Source organism: Orbicella franksi, chromosome 13 (genome assembly GCF_964199315.1).
Source record: "Orbicella franksi chromosome 13, jaOrbFran1.1, whole genome shotgun sequence".
Classification (NCBI taxonomy): Eukaryota; Metazoa; Cnidaria; class Anthozoa; order Scleractinia; family Merulinidae; genus Orbicella; species Orbicella franksi.
In genome coordinates this window covers 7,541,505-7,568,227 of record NC_138157.1, presented here as the reverse complement: position 1 = coordinate 7,568,227, position 26,723 = coordinate 7,541,505, and the positions used below count along the sequence as shown (strand labels likewise).

General features: G+C 40.2%; 1 protein-coding gene across 4 annotated transcripts in view; it reads right to left on the bottom strand.

Annotated features, from left to right (window-relative positions):
* The window catches only part of LOC145466064 (uncharacterized), a 31,995-nt gene extending 9,235 nt beyond the window's left edge, over nucleotides 1–22,760 (bottom strand). For 2 of the 4 annotated variants that reach the window (XM_081449843.1, XM_081449846.1), the window contains exons 1-10: nucleotides 18,016–22,760; nucleotides 7,438–7,528; nucleotides 5,832–6,032; nucleotides 5,188–5,311; nucleotides 3,943–4,121; nucleotides 3,519–3,734; nucleotides 2,866–2,991; nucleotides 2,631–2,771; nucleotides 1,751–1,888; nucleotides 1,164–1,292 (exon numbers count right to left, since the gene is read on the bottom strand). In XM_081449843.1, coding sequence (XP_081305969.1) covers nucleotides 1,164–1,292; nucleotides 1,751–1,888; nucleotides 2,631–2,771; nucleotides 2,866–2,991; nucleotides 3,519–3,734; nucleotides 3,943–4,121; nucleotides 5,188–5,311; nucleotides 5,832–6,032; nucleotides 7,438–7,528; nucleotides 18,016–18,021 — 1,351 coding nt within the window. In that variant the 5' untranslated portion in view covers nucleotides 18,022–22,760. Of the gene's footprint in view, nucleotides 1–1,163; nucleotides 1,293–1,750; nucleotides 1,889–2,630; nucleotides 2,772–2,865; nucleotides 2,992–3,518; nucleotides 3,735–3,942; nucleotides 4,122–5,187; nucleotides 5,312–5,831; nucleotides 6,033–7,437; nucleotides 7,529–9,243; nucleotides 10,925–18,015 lie in introns of those variants that run through there. The other 2 variants (XM_081449845.1, XM_081449844.1) reach the window with 2 other exon arrangements.
* Nucleotides 22,761–26,723: the final 3,963 nt, after the last annotated feature.

The window sequence follows — 26,723 nt, the reverse complement described above, 5'->3', positions numbered from 1 at the left end:
GGCCCCGTCCACACTTTCCCGGGGAACTTTGAAAACGCAAAAATCATCAGTGACTTTGGATTTCTGTTTGAGAAAAACTCGGTCAGGAAAATCACGTGATTATCGTGACGTCATCGTTTTCGAAAAGCTCCGTTTTCAAAATGTTTTTCGTCCACACTAAGACGCAAAGCCAGCGTTTTCAAATTCCTCTGGTTTGAAGAGCGTTTTCGAGAAGCCCCGTTTTCGTGACGGATTAGTGTAGACCGGCGGTAGGGCAAACCGTAGAAATAATGCCGCGTTTTTACAAATTTCTTCGGCGTAATGTGGAGGGGGCCTAAACAGTATAAACTCACTTCTTGCCACTGAAGATTACAAAACAGCACAGAATTAGCGCCAAGGAAACTTTAAATTCAATTTCATAAGTGTTCAACACTTATGAAATTAAATTCAACTAATAGTTACCCATCAATAGTGCTGTCTTTCGCAGCAAGTTGCAGAGCTATTCCTGATTTCAAAGAAACTGCTGTGTTACGAGCAAGTGGAAAATCCTAACATTTCGATCGCTGGCCTTTCATCTGAAATCCACGACGGCGGTGTATTACACATTGAAAACACTATTTCTTTTCTGATTGGCCGAAAGCATAGAGTGAATTTTCGAAATCAGTGTCTGTGAAGTCATCTAGCTGCAGATTATACAATAATCATGTCAAGGGTACTCAAGGTCACGGGTAATCATGTCATGTATGACCTCGGTGCATGTCATGTCAAGTTCGCGCGCTTTGTGTTGCTTGCTGTCAGTGAAGAAACAAAAACACGACTTCCATTTTTTTTTTGTTCAATGTATAATAAAACAATTATTAGATTCGGTTTTTGTGATATCCAGAATAATCAAGGTCTCGGTAAGGGTAATCAGCCTCAGCCTTCGGCTTCGGCTGATAACTCTTACCTCGACCTTGATTATTCCGGATGGTACAAAAAGCTCATCCAATAATTGTTTATAATTGACTTTTAAGCCTTTTTTGTTACTATCACTACTCGTTAAACCTAGCCGGGAAAGTACCGCTGAAGGACTTTCGAACAGCCAGAAGCAGCCACTAAGAGTTAATTCTGAAATCCTCCCGACGAATACACCGCTAGAACACAAGGGGAATTTGTCCTCTGAATTAGTCAGACCAGCAACTTACCAGCGACGCAAAACGCACAACTCCTCCTACACGCCCGCATCATGATATTCTTGTATTTTTCGTGAGTGCAGTATTTCCATCTCGCCCAAGCACGACAACGTGGATCGCGATCCATGCATCTGTCTTCATCTAACAATTGATAAAATTTGTTTGTTAACATCAGTTGTATGTTGACTCCTACAGACTACGTCGGTGCACCGTGCTCTTCGCGCGAAAATCAGGAAGAAAGAAGGGGCAAGGGTTTTAACACTCTGCCATTTTGAATTTCATAATAGATAAAAATAACTAAAATAGTAAAGGTTACTCCAATCAAGTCTTTTTTATTCATTAAAAAACGAAACTTCAAATTTTTTTAAAAAACATGCTTATCAAAATCTGGTTGCCATGGAAACATCAAATTCTTTGACCAATGACAGTCATACCAAATCGTTCCCAGATATTTTAGGGAAAATCACCAATTTTGGCGTTCATTGCTTTAGTTAAAGTTGGCGAGACCCTCAAAAGCTCCCCCCACCCCCCCCCCCCTCCCCCGTCCCCGCCATTATCGGAAGAGGGGCAAAACAGAAACCAAATACAAGAAAACTTACTACAAACACGGCAGCTTTTCTTGCATTTGACGTGCATAAAGTCCGGCCGACTCTCACAGAAGCCGCTTTTAGCCCAGAATGCGCAAGCGTGCTTGGTATCTATACATTCTTCCACAGACACTTTTTTAGTCTCAGCTTCTGTCAAAAGAGAAAAAAAAAGGTTGCACAGGTAATATTATATAAGATGAAAAGAAAACATTATTTCTAAAGTGACAGAATCATATTCAAACTCTTATCGTACACGTAATTAACCGCTGAACCTAAAATCTACAATCATTGACAAAAGTTTTGGGACAAATTTGCACTTTTAGTGTTTTTGGGCACACGCCAGACGCGAATACAACTTCACCGGCCTACCCTCGCCCCCCACACCCCATAAAAAAACTACTACCTGCAATTTCTTCTGATTTTCAACATTGTATTGGGTGGGGAGAGGGAAGAGCAACGCGTTTTTAAAAGGAAAGCAGCGCTTTTTTCAAACTTCAGTGGTAAAACAGATAATTCGTTAAATTACATAAGTGTCCTTAGGACTTTCGCGCAAGATTGTAGCTAGCTATTAAACTTCACCTCTGTTTTTATTTTTTACTTGTTCAGAATTTGGGGGTTAATCAAAAACAAAACTCCAAGTTATTGTTATCTGTACTATTGTGGGATGGGATAACCCGTCGATCACTCTCTGGAATAAAGCAAGTCACAATCGTTTGAATATTAGCACAAGAAAAATCGAAAGTGAAGAATGATCATCGCAGTAAATTTCACTTTCATCTACAACCAAAGTTCAAATATGAATTATTTCATATTTACTTCACATCATAAGAAAAATCATTTCTCACTTCCTTTGCATTGTGCGATGTGTCACGCCTGGTCACATAAAGCTTACCTATGTTACACGCGTTACAGCTTAGTTTGCAGTCCTTCAGCATAAAGTCACGACGCGTCTTACAGAAACCTTTCTTGGCCCAATAGGGACAAGCCTTACTCAAATCTTTGCAGTTTGGATCTTGGTTCTTTTTGCTCGCCACTGAGGATATTATAGAAAAACATGTGTCAACCTTTGATCATAATCATTTAAAAATAATTAACTCCCTCTCTAATCCATAGTCACATCTATTTACCTTTTTCTGAAAGGGAACTGGGTCCTCTAATGGTTACCAAGTCCCCAGTCTCAGATTTCGTCACGGCTCGTCTTGTAGGCTTAATTGCTTGGATATTCGAAGTATTTGCAGAAGATCGATTCTTACCTAGAGAAAAATATCGCGGATGTCATTCGAAAATCAAAGATAAAAAATCTTTACTACTGAATCCCTTTATTTTCTTTAGAAACTATTAAAATGCCTTTGTCTTTTTTGCCACACCTCCATCTAGTAACACCACTGAAAACTCATGTTTGAGATTGATAATTCGACTTAAACAACTTGAAATATGAAGGAGTAATGGTATTTCCCGGTGATGGGATTCAAGACTATCGTAGTTTATCCCAGAATTTTTTCAAGTTGCCCTTTCAATTGCCCGCTCCCATTTCCTCTCCTGCCTAAAAGGACTGGAAAGGGCACTAGGAGTGTAAAGTGCCTTGAACAGCACAAACACCTCCGACAGAGCTCAAACCGAGCCCAACCTCGTTCCCAGGGTCTTCTCCTTCCCGCCCCTTGGAACGAGGTTGTAATCGAACCCAGACGTCTCGATCTGGAGTCCAGTCACCGCGCCTCCTGTAGTCACCCAGGGATCCAGCTGACAAAGAATTAAGAGAGAAAAGCTTGGAAGGTCGTACCATCACAATTGTACATCCTTTTGACCTGAAGAGCGTCAATCTTGGAAATCTTCCTATAGGGGCGGGCCCGAACATTCTTTCGGGGTACTATTGTTTTTTTTCTTGATGATCGAGAGAAGGCGTTCAATTTGTAATGCATGATGCTGGAATAATCGTACGGCGTGTTCAAAGAATCGACGGCTTGCCATGTTTGTTTGAGAAAGGCGTGCTCCCAACCTGGAGAAACACAGAGAAAAAAGAACATTGGCGTCGAGTGATTGTAATTTGTTTATGAGCGCAACTGTCCTTGCATAAAGAAAGAAAAACCAAACAAACAAGCAAACAACAACAACAACAACAACAAACAGACACAATGAGACACCGGAAAATGTTTTGCTGTTTCTTTTCTGTCACGCGCTGAAAATTAATTATTTTTTTAACTGACCTCTGTTGATGTTTTTCCAAATTATCTTCACGTATTGGTCTCTGTCGGGTCTGCTCTGTTCGTGCCAGAATCCAATCACGTGACCTATCTCATGCACCATCACGTGATGATACTCACACCCGGATCCAACAGATACTTCCCTGCGTTCATGGCGCGCTTTTCCCACTGTACTGTAACAACTGGAATCAGGGAAGTATAGAGAAATGTAAAAAGGATACTGCTCAGCTCATGCGATACTGCGACTAAAACTCTAGCCCTTAGAGTAACGCTATTCACGGGATAACGCGCTATGCAGAGGATAAATGTTGACAAAACAAACTACCCGATACGCTGGATAGTGAATTGTGCCGAGGATGGCGTTATACATCTTTGGGGTAAGGGAGGTTTTTGAAAGAGTAGCTAGTTCCTTTGTTCTTATAGGGGAGGTTATTTCGAGATGACCGTTGATATAGGTAATCAAATGATTTCGAGTGCAAATTGGAATGAATAACGACAAGTAAATTTAAAGGAAACTGCACGAGGGCGAGTGCAATTTGTAGTCTTATTCATCCCAAATTACACGTAAAAAATCATTTGATTACTTGTTAATAATATACATGCAATTTTATCTCAACTTTCTACACTCAATGTCAACTTTTTGCTCTTAATTTCAACTTTGTGCACTCAATTTCGACTTTGCGCACTGCTTATTTTGGATTAAAATAATTGACGTGCTCTCCTCCAATCAGCATGCTGTAGTGTTTGCCTGTATGCTATTAACTAGGAAACAGCAGCTTTAGACAGAAATCGCTTTTTTGCGCGCATCCCCTAAATCCTTATCACAAGGAGAAAAGGCAATTTTCTTAGCAAACCACTTTTAAGTGTATTTGTCAACTGATGAACAAAAGATGAAAATTAGCCAAATTTGTCTCAGAGCGCGCGTTCAGAATTTACATATCTGGATAGCACGCTCCTTCGCATAAAGAAATACTGAGGGTCTTCAAGGGGTTTGAAGAACAACGGAACATGATCATATATTTCAAGGGAACGAGATTAATTTGAGTGATAGCTCTTTGACAAAAAATAGATAGGGCACAAACGAGGAAAAGAGATCAACGGAACATGCTATCCCCCCTCCCCACCCCCTCCCCATGAGAGGTCCTCTATACTTTGTAGAAATAGCGCTGTCATGATATGATAAAACAGATAACATATTTCAAGATGAAAAGAAGACAAAATTTAACACTAAAAAGAAAAAGTTCTTACTGAGATCCCCTGAAAAAAGTGACATAGTCCTTTTCGTTCGTTCTTTCCACGAACTTGAGGCACGTTTTAGATTCCCAGTCATCCATAGCCAGTCGAACAATACTCTGAAGTTCAGGCATATTTTCTGCAAAACAGGAAAACATGCAGAGAGTGAGCAATAAAGTAACGCGATCACAGAAAAATGGAGAGAAAATTAACATTAATATTTAAGACCCAAATTCCCAGTATGTCTGTGATCTTAGCAAGTCATGAGGACGACTTCGAGAAAGTCATTAAAGCTAATACTAGTAAGCATATCTTCTGTGATTGCGCAAAGGAAAGTACCGCATTAATTTCACCACTGTTTGACCAAAAAGGATCAAATCTCCATGATATTATCCCTTTAAATCATTGGCCTTTGTTACCATCACATTCGCACAGAGAGAAAGGTTCTTAAAAACTCACGTACGTTGTGAAATTGTTCAAGGGGATTTGTCACGACCTGGACATGCGCAGTCGGTTGATGAATTTCTGTGTTCTCAGCCCGATTTCACAAATGGCGGCCATATTGAATGAATCGGGTTCAGCTCAATCTTTTTAAATAATAACAACTTATTTGGAACTTTTTCCAAGTGAAACGCGTTCGCGTTGAGGAGCTAACTTACTCATACTGCAGTCGAACACATAAGGAATGACTCCTCCCTCCCACAGTAGGGTTTTCTCTCGGGTAGCGGCCGGCGGTTTTCGCTGGTGTACGAAGTCATCTGCGCCGACCGGTACATCGAGCAGAGCTTTTTGGTGATCAGTTAGTTTAATGTCTCCATACAACCAGAAGTCTGGCATGGTCCTGGGGCTGGAGTCTTCCTCTATTCAAACATACAATTAAAATGAAATTCGTTTTTATTCAGGCATAACTATTTACTACTCATTTTTATAGGGTAGCGTCATGGACAGTTAGTGGATTGGCGCTATATCAATGTAGTTAGCAGTGTCAAGTATAACATAACGACAATAATAATTTTATTCATATAGCACCATTGCCACGTTCATGGCATCCTACAAAGAAACAGGGCACTTTCATGATGAAACTGACTATAGCACAAGTAGGCTTGGATCTTTCGACGGACAGCTTATATTGAAAACATTTTCTTTTGTCGTCCGCCTTGATCTTCCTCATAGTTTATCGCGCTCATTTTACTTCTTTTCATGTTCATCATTGTATTGAACTTTAGAAAAATGACCCAGAAGATCTTGACAGCTCCTTTGACGTCGATAAACTTAACGTTCCTGAAACCGGCCAGTGTAAAACCCAGACCGCAGACAACTTAAAAATGCAGATTGACAGCCAGGCTGCAGAATACAGACTGTTTAAAATTTAAAACAAAAAAAAAGTCTGTATATGTCATGTTATTTCCATTATCGAGTGCTGACCGTAAACAGGATTATTTCGGCTAATCGAAGCGAAAGTCTGCCCTAGTACTCCGATTAGCCTGAATATCACTCAGGTTATCGTAAATAACGCACCAGTTGACCTGATTACGGTTAGCTCTCAATGATGGAAATGGTAACACAATTCAGTTAAAAAGTCTACGGTCTACAGTCTGCATTTTATTCATGGTCCGCTGTTTCCAATCTGCAGTCCGCAGTCTGCGTTCTATGAGTCTTCTATACTGACGGGTTCTGGAACCAATTAGTCAGATTAGTAGTGACTCTCGGAAAGTGAAGCTTCTCCTCTCCCCACCTTCGTGAGCAGCGGCATGTTCTATGACAAGAGAGTAGTTTCGGCTCCTACAGGACCCCCACAGAGCGCTGCATCAACTTCTAAGAATCTCACGCAAAGTTCGTTAACCCGGGAATTGAGGTTTTATAAACACAGCAAAATAGCGCTCTAAATCTTGTACCATGGTTGTGAGCCGTCCAAGCGTTGAATTGAATGACGCTACAACAAGATGCATCTCGATATTCCTGGCTACGAAACTATCTTGCATCGCGTGTTTTAACACAATGCCCGAAAATATGATGGTCAAACGTTAAGAGTATATCTGACTTTGAATAACTCCGACAAGGCAGCCCCCATCAAAATTTTGGAATCCCTAAGTTAAATTGTGTAGTTTCACCATTTCACAGACTCTCTTATGGATTAACTTCCTAGCAACGCTCTTGAACTCGGGCTGCACGCAACTTAAGTTAACTAAAGACCAGGTGTTGATCTGTGTCGCAGAGTAACAGTCCTATAGATAAAAATTTAGCAAATCTCAGTTTGTTAGTTACCTTCGTCGTCATTGTTGCTTGGTAATTGAGCAGATGATAGAGAAGCGCTCGACACCAGCAGAATCCAGGAAATATGAAGTTGCATTTTACCCTACAAGCAGACACATTAATTAATAAATACACGCGCTTACGTGAATAGTTTAGCAGGCATAATTTGTAATCTCCATCATTCATCATCCAAATAAAGATAAATGCATCATTCTTGTCTGAAGCCAAACTTGATGCTCACCTAGTGACACTGCTTTTAATAATTCAACTAACAACAATCATTTGATTACAAACTAAGATAAAGAAAGAGAAAGACCCCCTTCAAGCCGCTACTAAATGTCTTTCAGAAAATGCAAACATTTACACCTTTCTTTTTAAACAAGCGTTATGCCTTGAGAGATTTTGCATGAAGAGTTATGATCGGTGATCTTGTACGACGACAGATAAGTTTAATAACAAGTTTAGACTGAGAACCGATCAGTTTGTCAGCGAGGTTGACATTCACTGAATAAAATCGTGCATTGTCTCTGCTTGCCGCCCGCTTTTCAAGGTCCCCACAGTTAATAGTTACAAAACAAACAGGTTTAAACAGATTCATATTCCAAGGAGAATCGTAATAAAACCGCAGCTGAAAGCCCATTACCTGACAAGCGCCTTCAGCGTTCCATTTAACATTCATGAAATTGGCTCGTTCTGCATACTTAGTTGAACCGTTTTGGCTTGCAAACAATTCTTCGCCTTTTTATTGCAACTTTAATTTCAAGAAAAGCGAAACGAAATAAATTACTGACTGTCAAAGTCATTTATCACTTTTTCAGCCATCAATTCTAACCTTGCCGACACGCAAAGCAAAATCGTTGTAAAAGATTAAAGTTGTAATCAAAGTATATTACTTTCATTACTTTTGGCTCCGTTATCGCCAACTTTCAATTCTTAGCATAGCGCAAGACTCATATCTTGAGCAGTTCGGTATGGCATAATTTCAATCTATTCCACAGTTTTGTTCCACAATGTCTCGGCCAATTCAATTTATTATCCATTTGTGAATTCTTCGACGGATTGCTTTGAATAGTTCTATTGTTATTCAAAAAACAGTAACTGCATTGTGTTGACCGTTGAGCTATTAATGATTAAAAAGTTAAAAGGTCAATAATTAGCTCATTAAAATAGTTTTTAATCTTCGCCTCAGATAATCGACCTTGTTCCATTAAGGTATCAGTAAGGGGAAAATTTGCAATTTTGCATAATTTTACTTTTTTAAGCGGTTGGATAAATCTTAAAGTAATCTTTTAGATAAAAAAAACTCCACGAAAAAATCTTATATCTGCCGCTAGTTATTGCGCGAGAAAGATTGTTTTGCATATTAATTACTTAATTGAGAGTTGACAAGTTCTGTCAAATAAATTAATTATCGAGGCAAGAAGTCACATGACATCAAGATCATGCTGAGTTGACACGCGATTCGCGCGCCATAATCAGTGCCGGATGTCTTCGAAGAAGACAGAGCGATCTTGCCTGTTTTCATCGGCTAAAGGAAAGCCGAAGAAGGCGAAAAACACTTTCAACAAAGAGTGGGCCGCTAAATTAGCGGAAAGCGGCAAAGGGTTCGTTTTACAATCAAGAAAAATTGCTGGATGAACGCGACAACGATCGCGATCACGAAGCCAGCGAGCAAGCCGAAATGAGCACAAGCCGCGCTAAAATACTGTTGCAAGAAACTGTCGAAGCAGAGGAGATTGACGAAGAGAAGTGGACGAAATTGAAAGGCAGATCGATTGTACAAAATTAGAATCAGCAGTGCAACATTTTTTTTCTTACCCAGCTATTGTCATTTCTTCCAGTATCTTTGCCTTTGCATTAACATCAGTCGATGTAGTCCCGTTTACGGCGTCCTCTCCAGCGTTTCCCTTTGTGCGCTTGCATTTTCTCGGGAACCTTCTACGGGCCTTCGGCATGTTAACAGTGACATGGTCATAATTTTGAAGATTAGTCAACCGATACGTAAAATTTCGAACGCTAATATAGTAAATCAAAAGATAATTTCACGTTTACTAACTTTGGAATTCTGACTTCACACATGAAAAAGCGGTTTATTCACTGGTGAATAATTTACCGCGCGCCGTCGCGGAAATTTGTACCTGTTCCATGTTAACTGTCACAGTCCTATTGTTATACAGAAAGTTGATTCCTCTGCGGTGTCTCCCTTGGTGTGATAATCTCGTAACACTTGGATGCCGCCGAATTTTATTTTTTCCCTGTTTCTCGAAAGTAAAAAATAAGCGAGTTGTACGTGCATTTCGAGTTCCAGGTCGGCAGCCCTTGGACCAAATTGGCTGAAATTCGGAGAGAATGTTGTCAGAACGAACGCCGACAAAACCGTGTCTGCGAATTCTGATTACTCTCTTCATTAAAAAGTTATGCCTTTTTTTCGCGGGCAGTCCTATTTTTTTGCTTTTTCTAACTTTGTCCTCTTGTAAAATAATAACAAACGCATGTGCCAAAAATCTGAGACACGGTTTTTGAGGTCAATGTGTGAAGAAATGGATGCCATGTTAATCGTTTTCTCCGACCTAAATTTAGCGGGCGTATACCTCGATTTATGGGTTCGTGAAGCTTTGTAAATATATTCACATTTTCGAAACACGGCAAATTTTTACCGTTTTAAACAGGTCAGGTCATAATCTGTAGTTATTAAGCTTCCAGTAAATATACGGTTTATATGGGTTTTTGTTAAAGCCACGAACGCTAGAGCGGACCGCGCGCGGATGGTCAAATGGGTTATACTGATACCTTAACGTCTTTGACTCTGAGATACCTCAGTAAAACTATGCACAATATGAATGGTGAAAATTACAGACCTGATAGCTAGGATATCACATTTATTGACCGCTACTGATCGCTACTCAAACGTTCAAGCTTAGGTGTATTAATAAGAACAGGCTTATGGTAACATACAAAAAACCACCTTCAGATCAACGCGAATGGTTCTTAGTGGACGTTAGTCCATCGCTGGTCCCACTCCCAAAGCATTTTCTCCATGTTCCATCAACAGCTTCCCAATGCCTTTTAAATACACTTGGGATGACGCGAGCGGGTACTCCCTTATTTGGGCTATGTAGGTATATGCGAGGCCCCAAATGGTATGGTTTTTGAGGGGTTTTGGTCTGTAAAAAGTATAGATTTCGACCATTTTGATCTGAAATAGAGTAAATTTTTCACTCTGGCTTGGCATTGGGTATTTTGTTTACAAGGAACTATTTTTTTCTGCATCAACATTAGCAAATTTGTAGCCCTTCTCAACTGTTTACGCAAGTGGGAGCCAATTCTGGTTAGAGCTGCGTATTAATTTTAGAGGTCTGATATGGGATGTCGTTTTTTCGCGCAGGTCTGAAATAGGGTGTGGACAATTACAGATTTTGGTCTGAAAAATAAAAGGGTACAGGTTTCAAGGTTCGGCCCGCACACCCCCACTAAAAACTTTGAGGAGTACCCTTGCCCCCCCCCCCCCCCCTCGCCCCGCCCGGGAAGCGAACTACTATAACAGAAAATGTAAGTGTCCTGCCAAATGAGCAAAATAACACGAGGACTCCGGAAATCTTGACGACCGAGAAAATAGAAAGCACACACACGAAGCCGTGTCATTTGAAGTTGATCTTTATGGCTTCGTAAATAAGGTTTGTGTTTTAAAGATAAGGAACATAATTAATCAACACATCACATGCATCTACTTGATTGCTCGATTTTGAGGACAACGGGAAAAATTGATGGCCCTCCACATTCAGTCCCTTCCAAATCCTCCTTGCTCACTTTTAAGCCCGACTAATTTTTAGGAGTTTGCTTAGGGTGGGGTGATATCATTTCGTACCCGATCGGATTAGAAACCCCTAGCTGTTTTGTGTTTTGTTTTACATCGAGTACAGTGTTCTATTCATGGCATAGATTTCATGACGGCATTTAAGATGTGTTATAAACGTTTTGACAAAGAGGTTTTGTAGTTCACGGTCTTTTTCCTGTCCTTGTGATGATCAACTTACCGGGCAAAATTGTGTATATTTATATATTGTTATTTGATACCTCGAAACTTTGTGGAATGTATAATTAACAGTTGTTCCCACCAAGTCTAAGCCTAATAGCAATTCTTTCAGTTCATAAAGGTAGATTATGTTTTTTAAGGTTAATTTAGTCATGTTACTCACAAAGATCAAAGGTTTTCGTTCCAGTTAAGTCTGTCATTTGCTCACCGTGGTGCAGTCATTGAAAGGTTGCGTTGGAAACGTTGTAAAAGGTTATAAAACTACAAAAAGAAACCGGATTAGTTTCAACATACCGAGGGTAATTATATCGTTCTGTCCTAATGCGCCTTCGTTCTCCCCTATCTTGGCCACCGTTATTCCACGGTGGTTAACCATCACCTTTTGGCGATTTTCACCATTAGCCTAAACTATTGTTTTAAAACTGACTTTTTTCGTTGGTAGTTCCAAAAACTAGTGAGTTTGAATTGCCATACCAATGCCACTGGCCGAGTCCGATCGATGTAGCTGTCAAAAGCAGTTGCTGAAGAACTGCCTCAATTTACTCTGCGTGTCCCACGCAGCTTTTAAAGCAGGTATTCTATAGATGCTTTTTTTGTCAACGAAGACTGTACGTTGGCACATCATTTCAGTGGTCTAGAAGGCTGTTAAGATAAACAAAGCCATGAAAGAAAACTATGTTAATACTTTAATCAGCTAAAGGGCCTGTTGTTTGAAAAAGGTAACGTCTGCATGCGAGCCAAGTGACCCATCAGGCCGGAGCTTATCCCGGTTTCTGTAGCATGAAGCGACTAGGAGTATTTCTACTCCCCACTGGATGGGATGCTAGTCCATCGCAGGGTTATCCCCAGCATTAAGTTCGCCGGTACCCCTTTATACACCTGGGTGGAGAGAGGCACTGTGAGAGTAAAGTGTCTTGCCCAAGAACACAACACAATGTCCCCGGCCAGGGCTCGAACCCGGACCGCTCAATCCGGAGACGAGCGCACTAACCATGAGGCCACCGCGCCGTTGTTTGAAACTTGCATATATATTTTTTAAAATTAACCTCGCCATACGGGAAAAAAAAAAAAAAACGGCCAAACAAAACTACAAAAACTGTTGCGTGCGGCGCCCATAATTCGAACTCCAATTTCTATGCCGCCAATTTATTAAGTGTGTTCAGCTGAAAAAATAGACTTTATAAACTTGATTTGCCAAAACTTTGGCAGTAACCGCAACTGGCTTTCAGGGAATAAATGCTATCAGTGAGCTTAAGCGCAAATGGGAAACCTAATTATCCAAACAGTCTGGCATGCACTGAATAAGAGTTGATCACACAGCTTCGTGTCTTAATATAATAGTGGAGTTTAATTTGAAAGACGACAGCTGATATGAAAGACGTGAACATTATTGAGAGATCAATTCCTCCACTGACGATTTCTTTGTTAGGAAAATGACACAAACAAACAAACAAACAAGCAAATGAATGCTCATTGAATGGAGCCAATTGAAAGCCATTTAACAGTTAGCAATAAAAATTCCATTTTCTTTTTATTGGATTGGTACATGATAACTAGTGATTTTTTATTTTGCTTCAGGACGCAGGTCATTCCATTTGATATTTCCGAATAAAAACAGTATCCGGAAAGTGCCGGCAAGGCTCCGTGATCTGCTTTAATAAGGTTCAGAAATGTTTTCCCTTGCAAGGGTTCCACAAGGAACAGATATGGAGTAACCGCGATCCCATGATGATTGCAATGTGATGATGTTGAAGAACTCAAACAGTGGCGGCAAGTCCTTACGTACAGTTGAGATATGCGACGTTTAGGGTTAGTTCAACAACTCTCCACTACGTGTGTCCTCTAAGACAAAATGACCTCCGATGACTTATAAGCAGAAAAAGCAAGCAAATCTTTCTTTCACTTATGATACCGTGAGAAAATACGACCGACTCACGCAAACAAGATCATTGCGCGAAAAGAAGTTTTCCGAGTAGGGCACTCGAAGAAAGCCAAATCCCTATTGTTTTCATCAGTTTTCATCATTTGTTTTTCGCTCAAGCAGGATAATGTAAATTACCAGAATTTTGTCCGTAGGTGATCTTAGTTGACGTCAGAGAAAATAAGAATTTACTTCCGATAACTTGTAACCTTTAAATCCCGATCAGCATTAAGGTTCCTAACAATTTAGTAATGAAATACCAGCACATACACATAATAACGATCAACAGCATTTAAGAAGGTCATCAAAGAGAAATTGTCTTGTTTTAAACAAATTTTACCAGTTAGTCCCATAAGAAATAAATGGGCATCACTGGGGTGCGGTTGAGTCTTTTTTCCGTCACATAGACTGAGGAGTAAGGTCATGATTAAGGCAAAGATGACAAACCGCCAAGCAGTTGAGGTCTGCAATGTTTTCAGTACACATTTATGGTGTGTCTTTCCACTCTGTAAATAATCATGACAGTTGATTTTAAGACAGGTTCGTGAGCAAGAGAATGCCATTAAAAAAAAGTGTGACAGAGTCCCGGTAAAATAAACAAAATCCACTCGGATACTTTTAAATCTGGGATTAGCGAACTGCATGCAAGTTTTGTTGTCTCACCACACATTCTTCTTACATAGCATCGAGGGTCGGCCGAATACAATTGTACTCTCTATGTGTCTCATAGTTAACTGATATCATAGAAAACACAGAGCTGTTTTGCAAATAAATTCCGAAACGGATGCACCGTTTGAACATTTTTACTGAGTAACTACGTTGCGGAGATTTGCTCTTGGTGAAAACGGTTCAAAGACGTCTGTGATTTAAGACCTATCTATACATACAAACCTACCGTATGCAGATAGCATGTCCGACAAGCTTGATATCTCGTAAAACCTTAAGACCTACCTGAAGCTAGGCACGCAATATATATTGTAGTTTTATGATCCTTGACGATCTTTCAGTTTAAAGTACCAAATCCCTGGGGTTCAATACGCATTAAAGCATTTAAGTTTAAAGAGTGGTCAAAATCCCCCAAAATCTGTTAGCCTGCTAGATCAAATTTTCATTACAGACATTAAAAGTGCAAATCGATAACTGAATTTGGCAGTTTTCTTCTTCGCGTGCATAGTTGAGTGTCAGTCAGAGAGAGTTTCCCCTGGCCTTCTTAAATTTTACTCCTATTTTTCCGAATTCAAAGAAACAAAAAATCAATCGTGCCTCACGGAAAGCTTGGTATATCCGTTACCAAAGTTAAGCCGGCGGATTTTATCTTTAAAACCGCGTTAACCCGCAGTAGCAAAACAACGCATCCGTCAAATCTATAATAGCGAAACCTCTAAATATGGAGCTAATTTTCTTCGGTTTACGTTGATGTCCTCATAAAATAAAACCAAGAGCTATGACTGATGCTTCAAAGCTTCTTCAGTCCACTCTCTTCTGAGAGGTTTTCTTTCCGTTGTTTTATCTTTCAAGAGAGCCTGTTAACCCTTTGAATACCAGACTTTCGCCAAAAAATACCGTTTTTAACCGTTTAGTCAGGTTTTTTGGCTGCCATGACGCTAAATAAGCCTAAGTTTTGCTAAGAAAGCTTTTTTTACCAAAAGGAGGGATTATTTCGAGGATTAGGTACAAAATTGCGCAATATTTCAGTTCCAAGCATACGCATAAGGCAAAATTTGTACTTTTTTTTTGCCATCAACTGTTCTCAATTTTGTTTGTTGCCCCTTTCCTTTCTTTTTTTCCCGGCCCTTTTACTCTGGCTACCTTTTGCGTTGCATGTTCTTTCTGGCTGCCGTGAAAAGTTGGATGTTAATTACGGGCGAAGCCTAGAATAGACCTTGATCAATCATAGGCGTATTGGACCATTTTACCACCGTTTTTGCACCGAAACTGATAACGTTTTCGATTTGCGACGTCGGAATGTCGTCGATATCTAAACCTGACCATTGTAGGGAAAGGCCTAGCCTAGTACTACTATCTGCTTATAAAGAATATCTGATGACATTTAAATTGATGACGTCACAAGTGGTACAAAGAGCACGACCATTAATTACGCATATTAATTACGCGTAATTGGGGCTCAAAAGGTTAACAAACCAATCAGAGAACAATCGTGGAACCCGATTAGCTAATTAATAAACAGACAAAATATGTAGTCGCCAAAAAAAAAAATCATTGCAATTATTACTAGTAGACAGGATCGGAAAATATTCCATCTTTGTTGGAAGCCGCCTGAACGAGAGTTTTTGGTTAGTCTATTCAAGGACTTTCGATGGTACTGGTTGAAACCTTGATTGAGTAATTTTGAGTAATGTTCCCGTAGTTTTCATCCAGCCAGTGTATTATTTTCACTAATTTATTTCATCTGGTAGCGATGTAAAGCAAATCCTGACATGGTTTTTCTGTTGTCCGAAGACAAGTTTCCAGTTTAGAAAGTTTCTATAAATGGGCAAAAACTCAACTCTTCATTTTATAAACCAAACATAACATACAGATATCGTTGTTATTTGGTAGTCTAACTTCGCCAGCTTTACTTTTGTTTAGCATTTCATGTGTTCGGATACACACAAAAACACTATCTAGCAAAAACAATCATGAAGTTTAACTGTTACAGGTTAAATCTTATTCTTTATCTACCTGCTATCGTTGTAAAGATAAAACAGACGAACAAGGTTATCGATGAAGGTGAGACTCGTGTTATAACTATGATAAATGTGATCTTTAGCCGATTGTTTGCATTTGTATAGCATTTCGCAAATATCTATACACAGGTACAAATAAAACGTAGCAAAAATAAAAAAAAAGTAAGTAACAGTTTTACAGTAAGTCAAATTTTATTTTCGATCCACTTTAATTTCTTGTCACGTTGAGGGTAGACGTCGAGGGCAGGAAAACTTTCTCGATCATGTACAGTTATTAAGTACGATAAATTTGATCTACAGCCAATTATGCTCTGAAACTGTATTTCAAGACCTTTTTAATCTTATGATTTCAGTTTGGAGTTTCCTTGCCTACTACTAAAAGTATAACGTTACGACGGGTTAAATCCAACCTGAAGTTTCCGGTACTCAGCTCAGCATGTTTATTTACGAAAATGTTTGAAAACCGCCCCCCGGTAGCGAGAAGCAATCGAAGATAAACTGAGTGCAAACCCTTGTACCTGACATCGGTGGATATTAAAGCGCAGTTAGCAGATGTAGTAATTTAGTTCTGAGGAATGCACTTGCAATGAGTCATTGAGTTTGTACATTTCCGGACATAGGTGGAGAGAAACTGTTTCGCGGTCGGAGGCTCATGTTTACAAAAGAAATGTGACAGATGAAGATTAGCCTTGAATAGGTTTACTTTTCCACTACATAATTCTTACATATCCACAAACGCATACCGGTGTAGAACTGACAAAGGTGTATTAAGAAAAATGAGATGAGCCAGCCATGTCACCGGCAAATATAGACTCGGCCTTGATTTGACCTCTACAATTTAGGGGACCGTATGCAATATGTTACTACGAAAACCTCAAAAAATATATTTCATTGCTAGCCCTAAAATTCGCATGATCGCGTTATATTAGTCTTTGAACCAGTTTGCGACTCGTTTCGGCATCTCGTGACTGCATTCGTTGGAAATATCCGTAAAATGCTGAAGCAGGTGACAAAATTGCACAGAGGTAATCGATAAGGCTCACGGCTGGGCGCAAGAATGAAAGAGACCCTTGATGCATCTATTCAAGCCAAGAAATCTTGCATTTCTAAATGTTTTTCGATTATTTTTACAAAACGTTGAGCAAACATAATTCTTGAAAACAGTGACCCAGTTGAAACGAGTACATGTGACAAGCTCAGCTCAAAAATTTCCTAGTTTCAGAGATTTGTTTTTCTCGTAAAATTGAAGAGCACCCGACTTCGACCAGTCGACAACCTTTGAATTGGATTGCAAGGAAAAAACAACGCGTCTGGAATTCTAATATTGCACCCTTAATACGTTTATACAATCCAATCAGTTCAATCAGCCAAGTGAAAGAAGATTGTACGATCTCCAAGATGGATGTTTACTAAATTCTATATATTATGCCCTTGAGGACACCGGCTAGCTTTATAAACAGTCTGCCAGTCGGATTCTTTTCATTGTTCTCCAAGTTCTTCGTCTCAGTTCCGTTTACAGTTACTGTTTATAACTTTAAGTGGTGTGTCATCTGTTTTGTGTAAGAAAACCAGGCGAAATTTTGGCGCCATAGATGCGGAACGCACTTAGGGGGAATCTCCAACATCACGAAAGAAACGCCGTTTTCGCAGCGCAGTAGCGCCTTCATTTGAGATTGCAGAAGCAATCTGTCATTAAAGAAAAAAAAAATGACTTAGTCTTCATTGAGAACAATCTTCGCAGAACTTTTGCAAACCTTAACACAAAACCAGTCAGTGTTATTTGGTTTCAATTTAACACCGCGCGTTTGCTTGAGTATAAGGGCGAAATTCGCAAATTTGAGCGCGAAAATCAATTTATATACTTGTCTTGAGCACGCGCATGTCAGTACAGTGCCAGAGTTCTCCTATAACCCCAAAAAAATGCGGCATATAAATATTACGCAACTTACCAACATATGCAAGATTCAAACGTTGTAGCTGCTCATCTCTCGGGGATTTGCCAGCGCACCGATGATCGATCATTAATATAATGTTTATTCGTCGCTGAAAAACAATCTTTCTAATGCATCAGGTTGGGTTAAAGGTTAAACCGCGAGCGAAGACCAAGTCTTTGGTTTCAAACGGATTACCTCTCTTTCTTTTGCATGTAATCTCCAGTTGACACGCTTAAACCACGCTAAGCCAGACATTTTCTCCAGAACGATGACATAACGTTGAAACACAAGAACGAAAATTCGACATCTCCCATCTTTCAGTAATATTTGGATGAACGTCAAAAACAGACACTCGATGTCGCCGCATTCAAAGACCAGCCAGATATTTTGTCGGGTTGTTATCAAAGTAATGCTAAAATCTGCTTTTCTTTAAAAATACGGCAACTTAGCTTCTTCCATTGGTAAAAAAAAAAAAACGAGATTACCGAAAAGCATCTGCAATACGTTAAAAGTTGTGGTTTTCGTCGCGGAATCTTGTTCACAGATTCACACAAAAATTGACAACTGACGATCACACACTCAACATGGTCTCTCAAGTGCCGATTATTCAAGACAAGAGGGCGCGAACAAAGGAAGAAAATCCTAACATGACAAAAATGGATGCGATCCAACTCTATCGCAAATAATGTGGTCAAGGTTTGACATTCCTGAAAATTTTATTTATTTATTTATTTTTTTCTAATCCGGCGAGCTAAGCATGACCATTCGCTGTTTTCTACGTTAACCGGCCGGCCTTTCAGTTGAGAATTAGATGGTTTTTATCCTTGAAGAAGTCAGACTAAGAAGTTAAGCGGTGTTTAATGTCGATATTTGTTCCGAAAGGGCTAAAAAAAGATTGTCGTTCTTTATTTATCTAGTTAGAGAAAGTGAAAGACGATGATAAGGACGAATTTAAAAGAATTATTTTGTTTGTGTTTGGTTCCTTCCCCTAAAAGGAAGCAAAAACGTTCATTTGAAAACTTCTTCCTTGGACCCAGGCCAAAAAGTCCAAAAATGCTATCCAGTGCAAAAATAACAGGGGCAGGGGGAGTTAGGCAACTTTCGATTTCCTCTGCTCGCTCGAGTCCGGTCTACGTTCCTCCCCGAGAAGAGTTCGGGAGAGAAGTGCGGGCTCCCTTCCTTCCAAATATAAATCAAGTAAACGTGTGAGCGTGACCGCGAGGGTGACTCGTCACTCGCACGTCACGCTCACAGTCACACTCGTACCGTCTCCCTTGTTTTGCGTTCTTCCCCACGGATTTTAGAGGAAAAGAGATTGCTCGCAGTCTATTTTAACGGAAAACCACCTTTTGTTTTTTAAACAAATAGCGGACGTATACCGCGCCACATGACTGATGATAGCCTGTGAACAGGCTCCGGCTGGACGGGTCTGACCGCGCTTGGAATGGCCTAGAAGGGATTGGCTGAGAGTGTCTTCTATCTTCTTTCTTTTCGCTCTCTCGTTTCACCATCCTCGATCGACTAGGGAGCCTGTTCATAGGCTAGACTGATGAAGAACTCGTTAAATTAAACTTGGTGTAAAGCGTCAGGAACTTTCTGGTTAGCACATGGTTAATCGTGATCTTGCCGAAATCATATTCTTTCATGCTATTCCGACTCAACAGCTTGTGGCTTCCTATAATTTGTTGACGAATAAAGAATTTTCAAGCACGTATTGAGAGCCACGTGCCAACTAAGTGGTGCGATTTCCACCAGACGTCCAGCTCTTCCATGCAAGCCCGTGATCACGCAAAGCCGTGTATTTATTTTTCCAATTCATTGAAGTGTCGGTCAAGCTGACAAGTACTGAAAATTACCAACAAGTAGGTATTTCCTCAGCATATCTACAAATGTACCACCATATTTTCAAAAATTTTCAAAACTTAGAGCTGGGGCCCGTTTCTCGAAAGCCCCGGAAACTTTTCGGGCCCGTAAAGCCATTTTTAATTTCTCTGTATCTAAAAACGCAGAGGTGCACGGGCCTGAAACTTCTTGTATGAAAATAAAATGGCGCTGTAATCATGAGGTTTGAGAATTTGCTACGGCTTTGCGGGTGCGAACGGGCCCCTGACCAGAAGAAAATTGTCCACAAAGCGAAAGAGAATAAACGTGAGAATATGTCCGCGAGTACTTCGACGATGGAACCCATCACCATACGAAAAACATGATTCCACCGGTTCGATCATGTTTTTGAGATTTGGAATTTTCTCGCTTCAGTATTTGCGGTTCTCACTTATTGCGGATTATAGCACTTGAAATCTCAAACTATTTTAAGGTAATCCAACTAATCACGTACTTGCTGAATGGCCTTACTAAGCTGTTAACTTGAAGGAAACAAAACCAGTGACTAAACTACCGTTAATTTCTCAGTCATGAGGGATTGGAACACTTTTGATTCCAAGAACTAATCATGAGTATGTTTTGTCGATCGGTCGTAACCATTCTTGCATTCTAATTTTTTCCTCTCTCTTTTTTTTTTATTACATTTCGACCCTATTTTCCAGCGGGAGGACAGTAAGTAATTAGTTCTTAAGTGTTTTTCCACTTAGAAAACTATTATATCTTGTCGGGCTTTCTTCAATCTAAAGTAATTTTGACTATCAGCAGTCAAAACATAGTTCTTTTAAGAAAAACCTTTGGTGCAAACGAATTAACCTTCTTGTCTCGTTACCAATAAAATAGTTGGGGCACTTGCCTTTAGGTTAACCTGGATAGGTTTTATCTCCGATCCGTGTTTTTTTTTCTAGTGTGTCCCGACCGTTTAACGTCGCCCTCGACGATGTTAGAGAAAAGAATAGATCTGTAAACAGAATACGCTTCTTCCTCGAAAATTTCAATGCCTTGCATAGTTCAGTTTGCTAAAACAGGTTTATGTGGATTATGTGCGAAAATCGGGGCCCAGATTTTAATTGGACAGCTTTTCCGCTTCTCTCAAGCACGTTTCAATGTATTGCATTTCAGAAAACAGTTGGAAAATACTGTTGAAAGACGTTATTTGTACAACGTCAACTTGGGCAATGCACTTGCTTTGTTTTGTCTGCATTAGATTCTTTTCATGAAAAAGGCGGGAAAAGTCACAGGCACGTATCACCATCAGCGTATGACGTCATCGACGTGACCTAATCATGCACGTGTCACACTGATCAGTCTGCCAGCTGATGCACCACTACCTCGGCCCAGTCCCAGAATCGCTAACAATTCTGAAAACGGTACAGCATGGAACAGCTGCAGACGAAAATGCAATTTTGAAAATGGAAGGTAAATTGCTATTTGCCTGGAGACACTGCAATGTCGACGCGTTGTGTGACAGAATGCTAGCGAAGTTGTACGTGAGTAATTCAAAAACTTTACACCCCGTGTCGTGACCTTGACCTACTGTCAACAGCCGGTTGAATGTGCGTGTTAAAATAAGAAGAGATTACGAAGACGAAAGTACTATCAGAGGAGAGCCGTCTGTTTTTAGTCAACAACGGAAAATCAATGTTGAAACAGGTATTAGCATTGTAATGTTGGCGCAAATCATTTCCTGTTCACGAAACACCAATTTCTAACAACAAATCAACAATATCTCTCGGCGTACATTTCGAATCGCATGCAATTTTCATTGTCGTACAGTGCGCTAATTATAACCCTCCATCATGTCGATAATTAACTTAAGATCACGCGCTGGTGGCGTCAAAAAACAAATAATAAACATGCATAGCTCTGTGTGGAGAAAAGAAAAAGTGTGCACTCCACAAGATCGAGAACGCGCGATTAGAAAGATGAACAAACCCTGAAGAAGACTTCAAACGCACAAATCGACTCGGCTGTGAATTTTCCGATAACGTCACAATTTACTTACGTAACTGTGCTCAGTTACCTGAGTGGTTGAAGACAAAAGATTCCATAATTACCCTGCATGTTTGTCATTGAGATTAAATTTATAAATAAAAGTTTTACATTAGAGACTGCTTACAGCGTACAAGACCGACAAGAGGTTGTGTCACAGGCTTTACGCAGCGAAATGCGCGGTTTTGGCGAATCCCTCTCCCTTACAGAAACAAACGTAGCTGAACGTGATAGATATCTAAGATAAATTTACTGCAAGCAGACTGCAGCTTCTTCGTCGTCTTCGATACGAGAAACAAAGCATGTGTCCTACAGGGCCGCAAATGATTAGAGACTGAGTTGATTAGTAAGTTGTAAACCACGTGCCGACAAAAAAAAAAAGCGATGTGTACAAAATCCCACCTCAATTATAGATTGAATGTATCATAACAAAGCTTCTTTACCTTTCAAATGCTTCAAGCCCTTACGTAGCTCCAAAAGCTCAGATAGTCATCAAGGACTTCAACATCCGTCAGTTGCTTTGCTCCAACTGTTTCGCAGTAGTTTGGTTAAATCACAAATGCCTGTGGCTTTATAACCGAGTTAAGGTGCATCTCTTGAGCGCTGGATTTGATTAGTGTCCAAAAATCACCAACTTGAACATAACACTTCCGTTTCCGCGCAGTGGATCTTATTTCCGGTCTATCTTCGACTCAGTGAGTGATTTAATATAATGTGAGGATATCGCTAGCTGGATCATGTGCTGAGCTAGAAACTAGCTAGAAATTGAAACTACTCTCCTGACGCGATCGAGACGATTCTAGCCCGTCTGTAGATTAAAATTGTTGATTGTACGGACGATTCTTTAACACGTCTTCAAAGGTTTCTTTGTTAACTTACACAAAACACCTTTTTCTCTCTTGGCAGTCATTGGAAAATCCGGGGGGGGGGTGGAGGGAAGAGGGCGCTAGGAATTTCTGGTGAGGGCTTGCCCCCTTGTTCGTAAGCAAAAGACCAGGACATTTCAAAGCTGGCGTCAAGATCTGCATTCCCTCAGTATAGTACTATATTTAAGACCTAACCTGGCGAGGTTTCCACCCTCAAAAACTGAATTATCGGCCTTTATCAAATGGAATAGAGAATTTATTTTGTTTGAAAGCTATTTCCCCCGTTAAGATATCACCCCCGTTGGATATCAAAAAAAGTAATTTTATGCGCCATTTCAAACTAAGAAACTGAACCATCGCGAAATAGGCATTTTGCATTTGTATTTGTGCTTTGTATTTTCGTCGCGCTAATTGTCGCAATTGTCAGTTAAATAGTAGTTTGAAAATACAAATACAGGAGAAAGAAAGAAACTCTGGTGCTTGCTCCAATTTGTGGGCGGCTATATATAAAATGCGAAAATGGCTCTTGGTACGGGAGTGCTTGCTAGTAACTGTTTTACTTCTGAGCTCAAATAATTAAAAAACCGTATTTGAGCTCTCTGGCGCACAAATACCTTTAATACCTTTAGTACCCACGGAGCAAATGTGAGGATAAACAAGCATTGCCTCGACCTAAATCAAATCGATAGCCTATGGTTTGACCCTCATTTCCCGTTTTTATACCGCATTACTCACAATTTTGGATAGCGGGAATTTCACCTACCCGCTGTGCTTCGTACACGAAAAATTGTCCCGAGGGCACAAGCATACTGAGGCGTGTTTTAGGTCAGGAGCTATGAGTGTTAGCGAGAGAGTCACGAGAATTTCAACGAAAGACGTGCTTGACGTTATTACTATTTTCGACTGGTGAATTTTGTATTCTTTCGAGTGCTTATTGCATCTGTGGAACATTGCCAACACTGAGTTGATTTGTCGTTTGTGGTCAAAAGAAAACGATCCATTCCCAGGTTTTACCAGCTGAGAGTTTAGAGCGATGACACTATTTGCCCTTCGTAGGCCAGTTACAACTTTAAAAGGCTTGTTCACAGTCAAACTGGAATGGTCTGGAATATTGACAAATTGTAACCAAACTTGAACCAAATTGGATCAACATCAAGCAAGTTTATCCGTCTTTCAGCCGAGTTATCAATTAAAGCCTGACGAATGTCTAAAAGCCACAAACCACTTGAGCTAAAAATAATGTCGATCTCGGTTTCATTGTGTTAGTTCTGACCTTAACGTGCACCTAACCCCAAAAATTTTTTTTCGCTAGAACGAATCTGCTAATTATTTGAAATAGTTCTACAAAAAAATTTTTGGATTCCGTTAAATCCTCGATTTTCTGTGCCACGACGAAATCTCGAAAATAGCTCCAAAACACCGCCATTTTGTTTCACGACCGAGTTTGAGGAGAATGGGTCCAGCGGCTCTTGTGACGTCTACCCAGGAAGGTTGGATATCTCATTTCCTCTCATCTCCTTCAGGATGGTGCAATACACATTCGAAAAGTGCGCAGAAACGCCTTTCAAAGGTGCTATCGGCTGTTGCAGCAATATTCCAGATTTAAAGAAAGGTATACTGTACAATTTACTGGCGATGATCGGCTAATGGTGCAATAAAGACGTAAACGATGGTTGATTTTGTCGAACCGAAACAAGCGAACTGAATCTGTGAGAACCATTGAAGAACTCTCACTGGAATTTGTTCTGCAGACTTTCGAACGCTGTTTTCATAAATTTTCTGCTTAAAGCTAACCAGCAATTTGTAGAAATACCACCGACAACCTATATCTTCCAATCCCGCAGTATTTATAACATAACCGGCAAAGTTGTGTGATCCGGTCATGATCAAGAAGCGTTATACTGATACGTAAATAGATCGCAACTGTACGCCGCTAACCAACACTTATTTCTCTTTCGATTTAGATGAAAGTCGAAGATTAATCCTCTAGAATTACATGATAACAAAATTGTTAGACTCACAGAGTTTTTCGAAGGTTTGGAAATCAGCAGTGTGACAAAGATTCTGTGCAATAGCGTCGAAAATATGACCGCGTAACATTATCTGCGGACCGCTTAGGGAACACATCCTTTTCGCTTATCCGACGAATTTCACTGCAAACTTTGAGGACAATTTATATTGGTTATTTGGAGTTACGACTTAAAACGTGTGACAATGTGAAATCGGTAATTGTATGAAATGTTTCCTTCCGCCTTGCTTCCCGCAGCTTCAAAAATACAGGTCCAAACAATACGATTTTCAATCGATCGAAGCCAATGTTTTGGAGGTCATCAAGTCTCGAAAACTGCAACACGTACGTCGCTCTTATAAACATGAAGCATTCAACTGAAAGTAAAACACAAACTGGATTTAACAGAACCTTGACAAAATACATTCTCGGTAAGGACAAATGTAAACGGGCTATAAACACGCGTGGGAATCTTATGTTTAGTTGACGAAATTACCATCCAAAGCAGTCCTTGAGTTTTCTTTCCTGCTGTTCGTTTGCCTGCTCCTCCACTTCGTATCTAGCTTTCCATTCCTAATATACAAGCAGCTCGTCCGCAAAGACGTCTTCCCCGTCGTCGCTTGAAATATTGCAAATTGTTCTCAAAGCTCTAAGCAGTGAGTTCACAGTTGTCGAACGTGCTCGATCGAAGTTTATTTCGGAGCCTTCCGAATCGAAACTTAACTCTGACTCCAGTGACGAAAAAGAAATGATTCTGAGACAAAACTTGGACGTTTTAGTCCCAAAATACATCGGAACGATTAGTTTTGCATTCTATTTTCTCGAGCAAATACAGTGAGGCGCTATTGTGTTTGGTTCCTGGGTAGACGTCATCAGGTACCGCCGCCCCAGACTCCCTAAAACGCGGTCGTGAAACACTTAATCGCGACTTTGAAAGGGCATAGAAAATCGAGGATTCAACCAAATTCAAAAATTTCTTCGCCCAAATGCTTCAAATAAAGTCTAGATTTGTTTTAGCGAAAAAAAATTTTGGGGTTAGGTGCACTTTAATGAGCTCTTTTGGTATCTCTTGTAGTTGATCAGGGTATTACATTAAATCGTTACCGAGTCGCGATAATACTCAAAATCCTCGCCAGATTGGCGCTGTAGATTTGGATGCTAAATTAAAGCCGGTTTGCGTTCCACCGTCTTTACTGAGAAGGATGGCTCTAGTAAAAATTGGCAGCGGACGGACAGAAACTCTAAAGCTAGTGTCAGTAAATTACAACCTAATTTTGGTGAAATGCAAACCTTTTTTTTCTGTGCCCCTTTATTTTACTGCGATGACCTGCACTTAAGGCAGATCCGGATGGCCCACTTATCAGTTATCAGTTAGTAGTTGTCTACCTCTTCTTCCAAGAACTATCCGCGCCTGGCTGATTAAAACGCGCGAGCTTGATAGGTACCGTTAGCACGAGCCAGTTTCAGTTTCGGTTTAGCATTGTTTTGCCACGCGCGCAGGCGATCGAGCAAGACGACGCGAGAGGGGCCAAATAAAAACAGAGCCGGAAACCCCAAATTCTCACGTGCCAGTGCGACACATCGAGCTTCTCAGGAAGCTATTAATTAACATCTACGTGGAACATGCATTTTAAATGAAATGAATGATGACTGACGATCTGCTATATTATGTGTTAAAAAAAACCCTAGGCCGTGTTGTTCGGGAGCTGGTTATACGGCTAACCCAGGATTAAAAGTCAACTGAAATATTCGTTATTCCTGCATAAAAAATGTTTTTCACTGCATACTGAGTTTTGTTTAGTTTGAGATCACCCCAGCTCAAAACTGTAGGACAAACAATATAAACAGGAAACCCCACCAAAAAGTGACAAAATGAAACTGAAATCTAAACTAACAACCCGACCCTGTCGTTTAAGTTTAGGACGATGAAGCTCAATCCTGTTCCCACTTTGTCTATATTCTGCTGCATGGTACGAGGA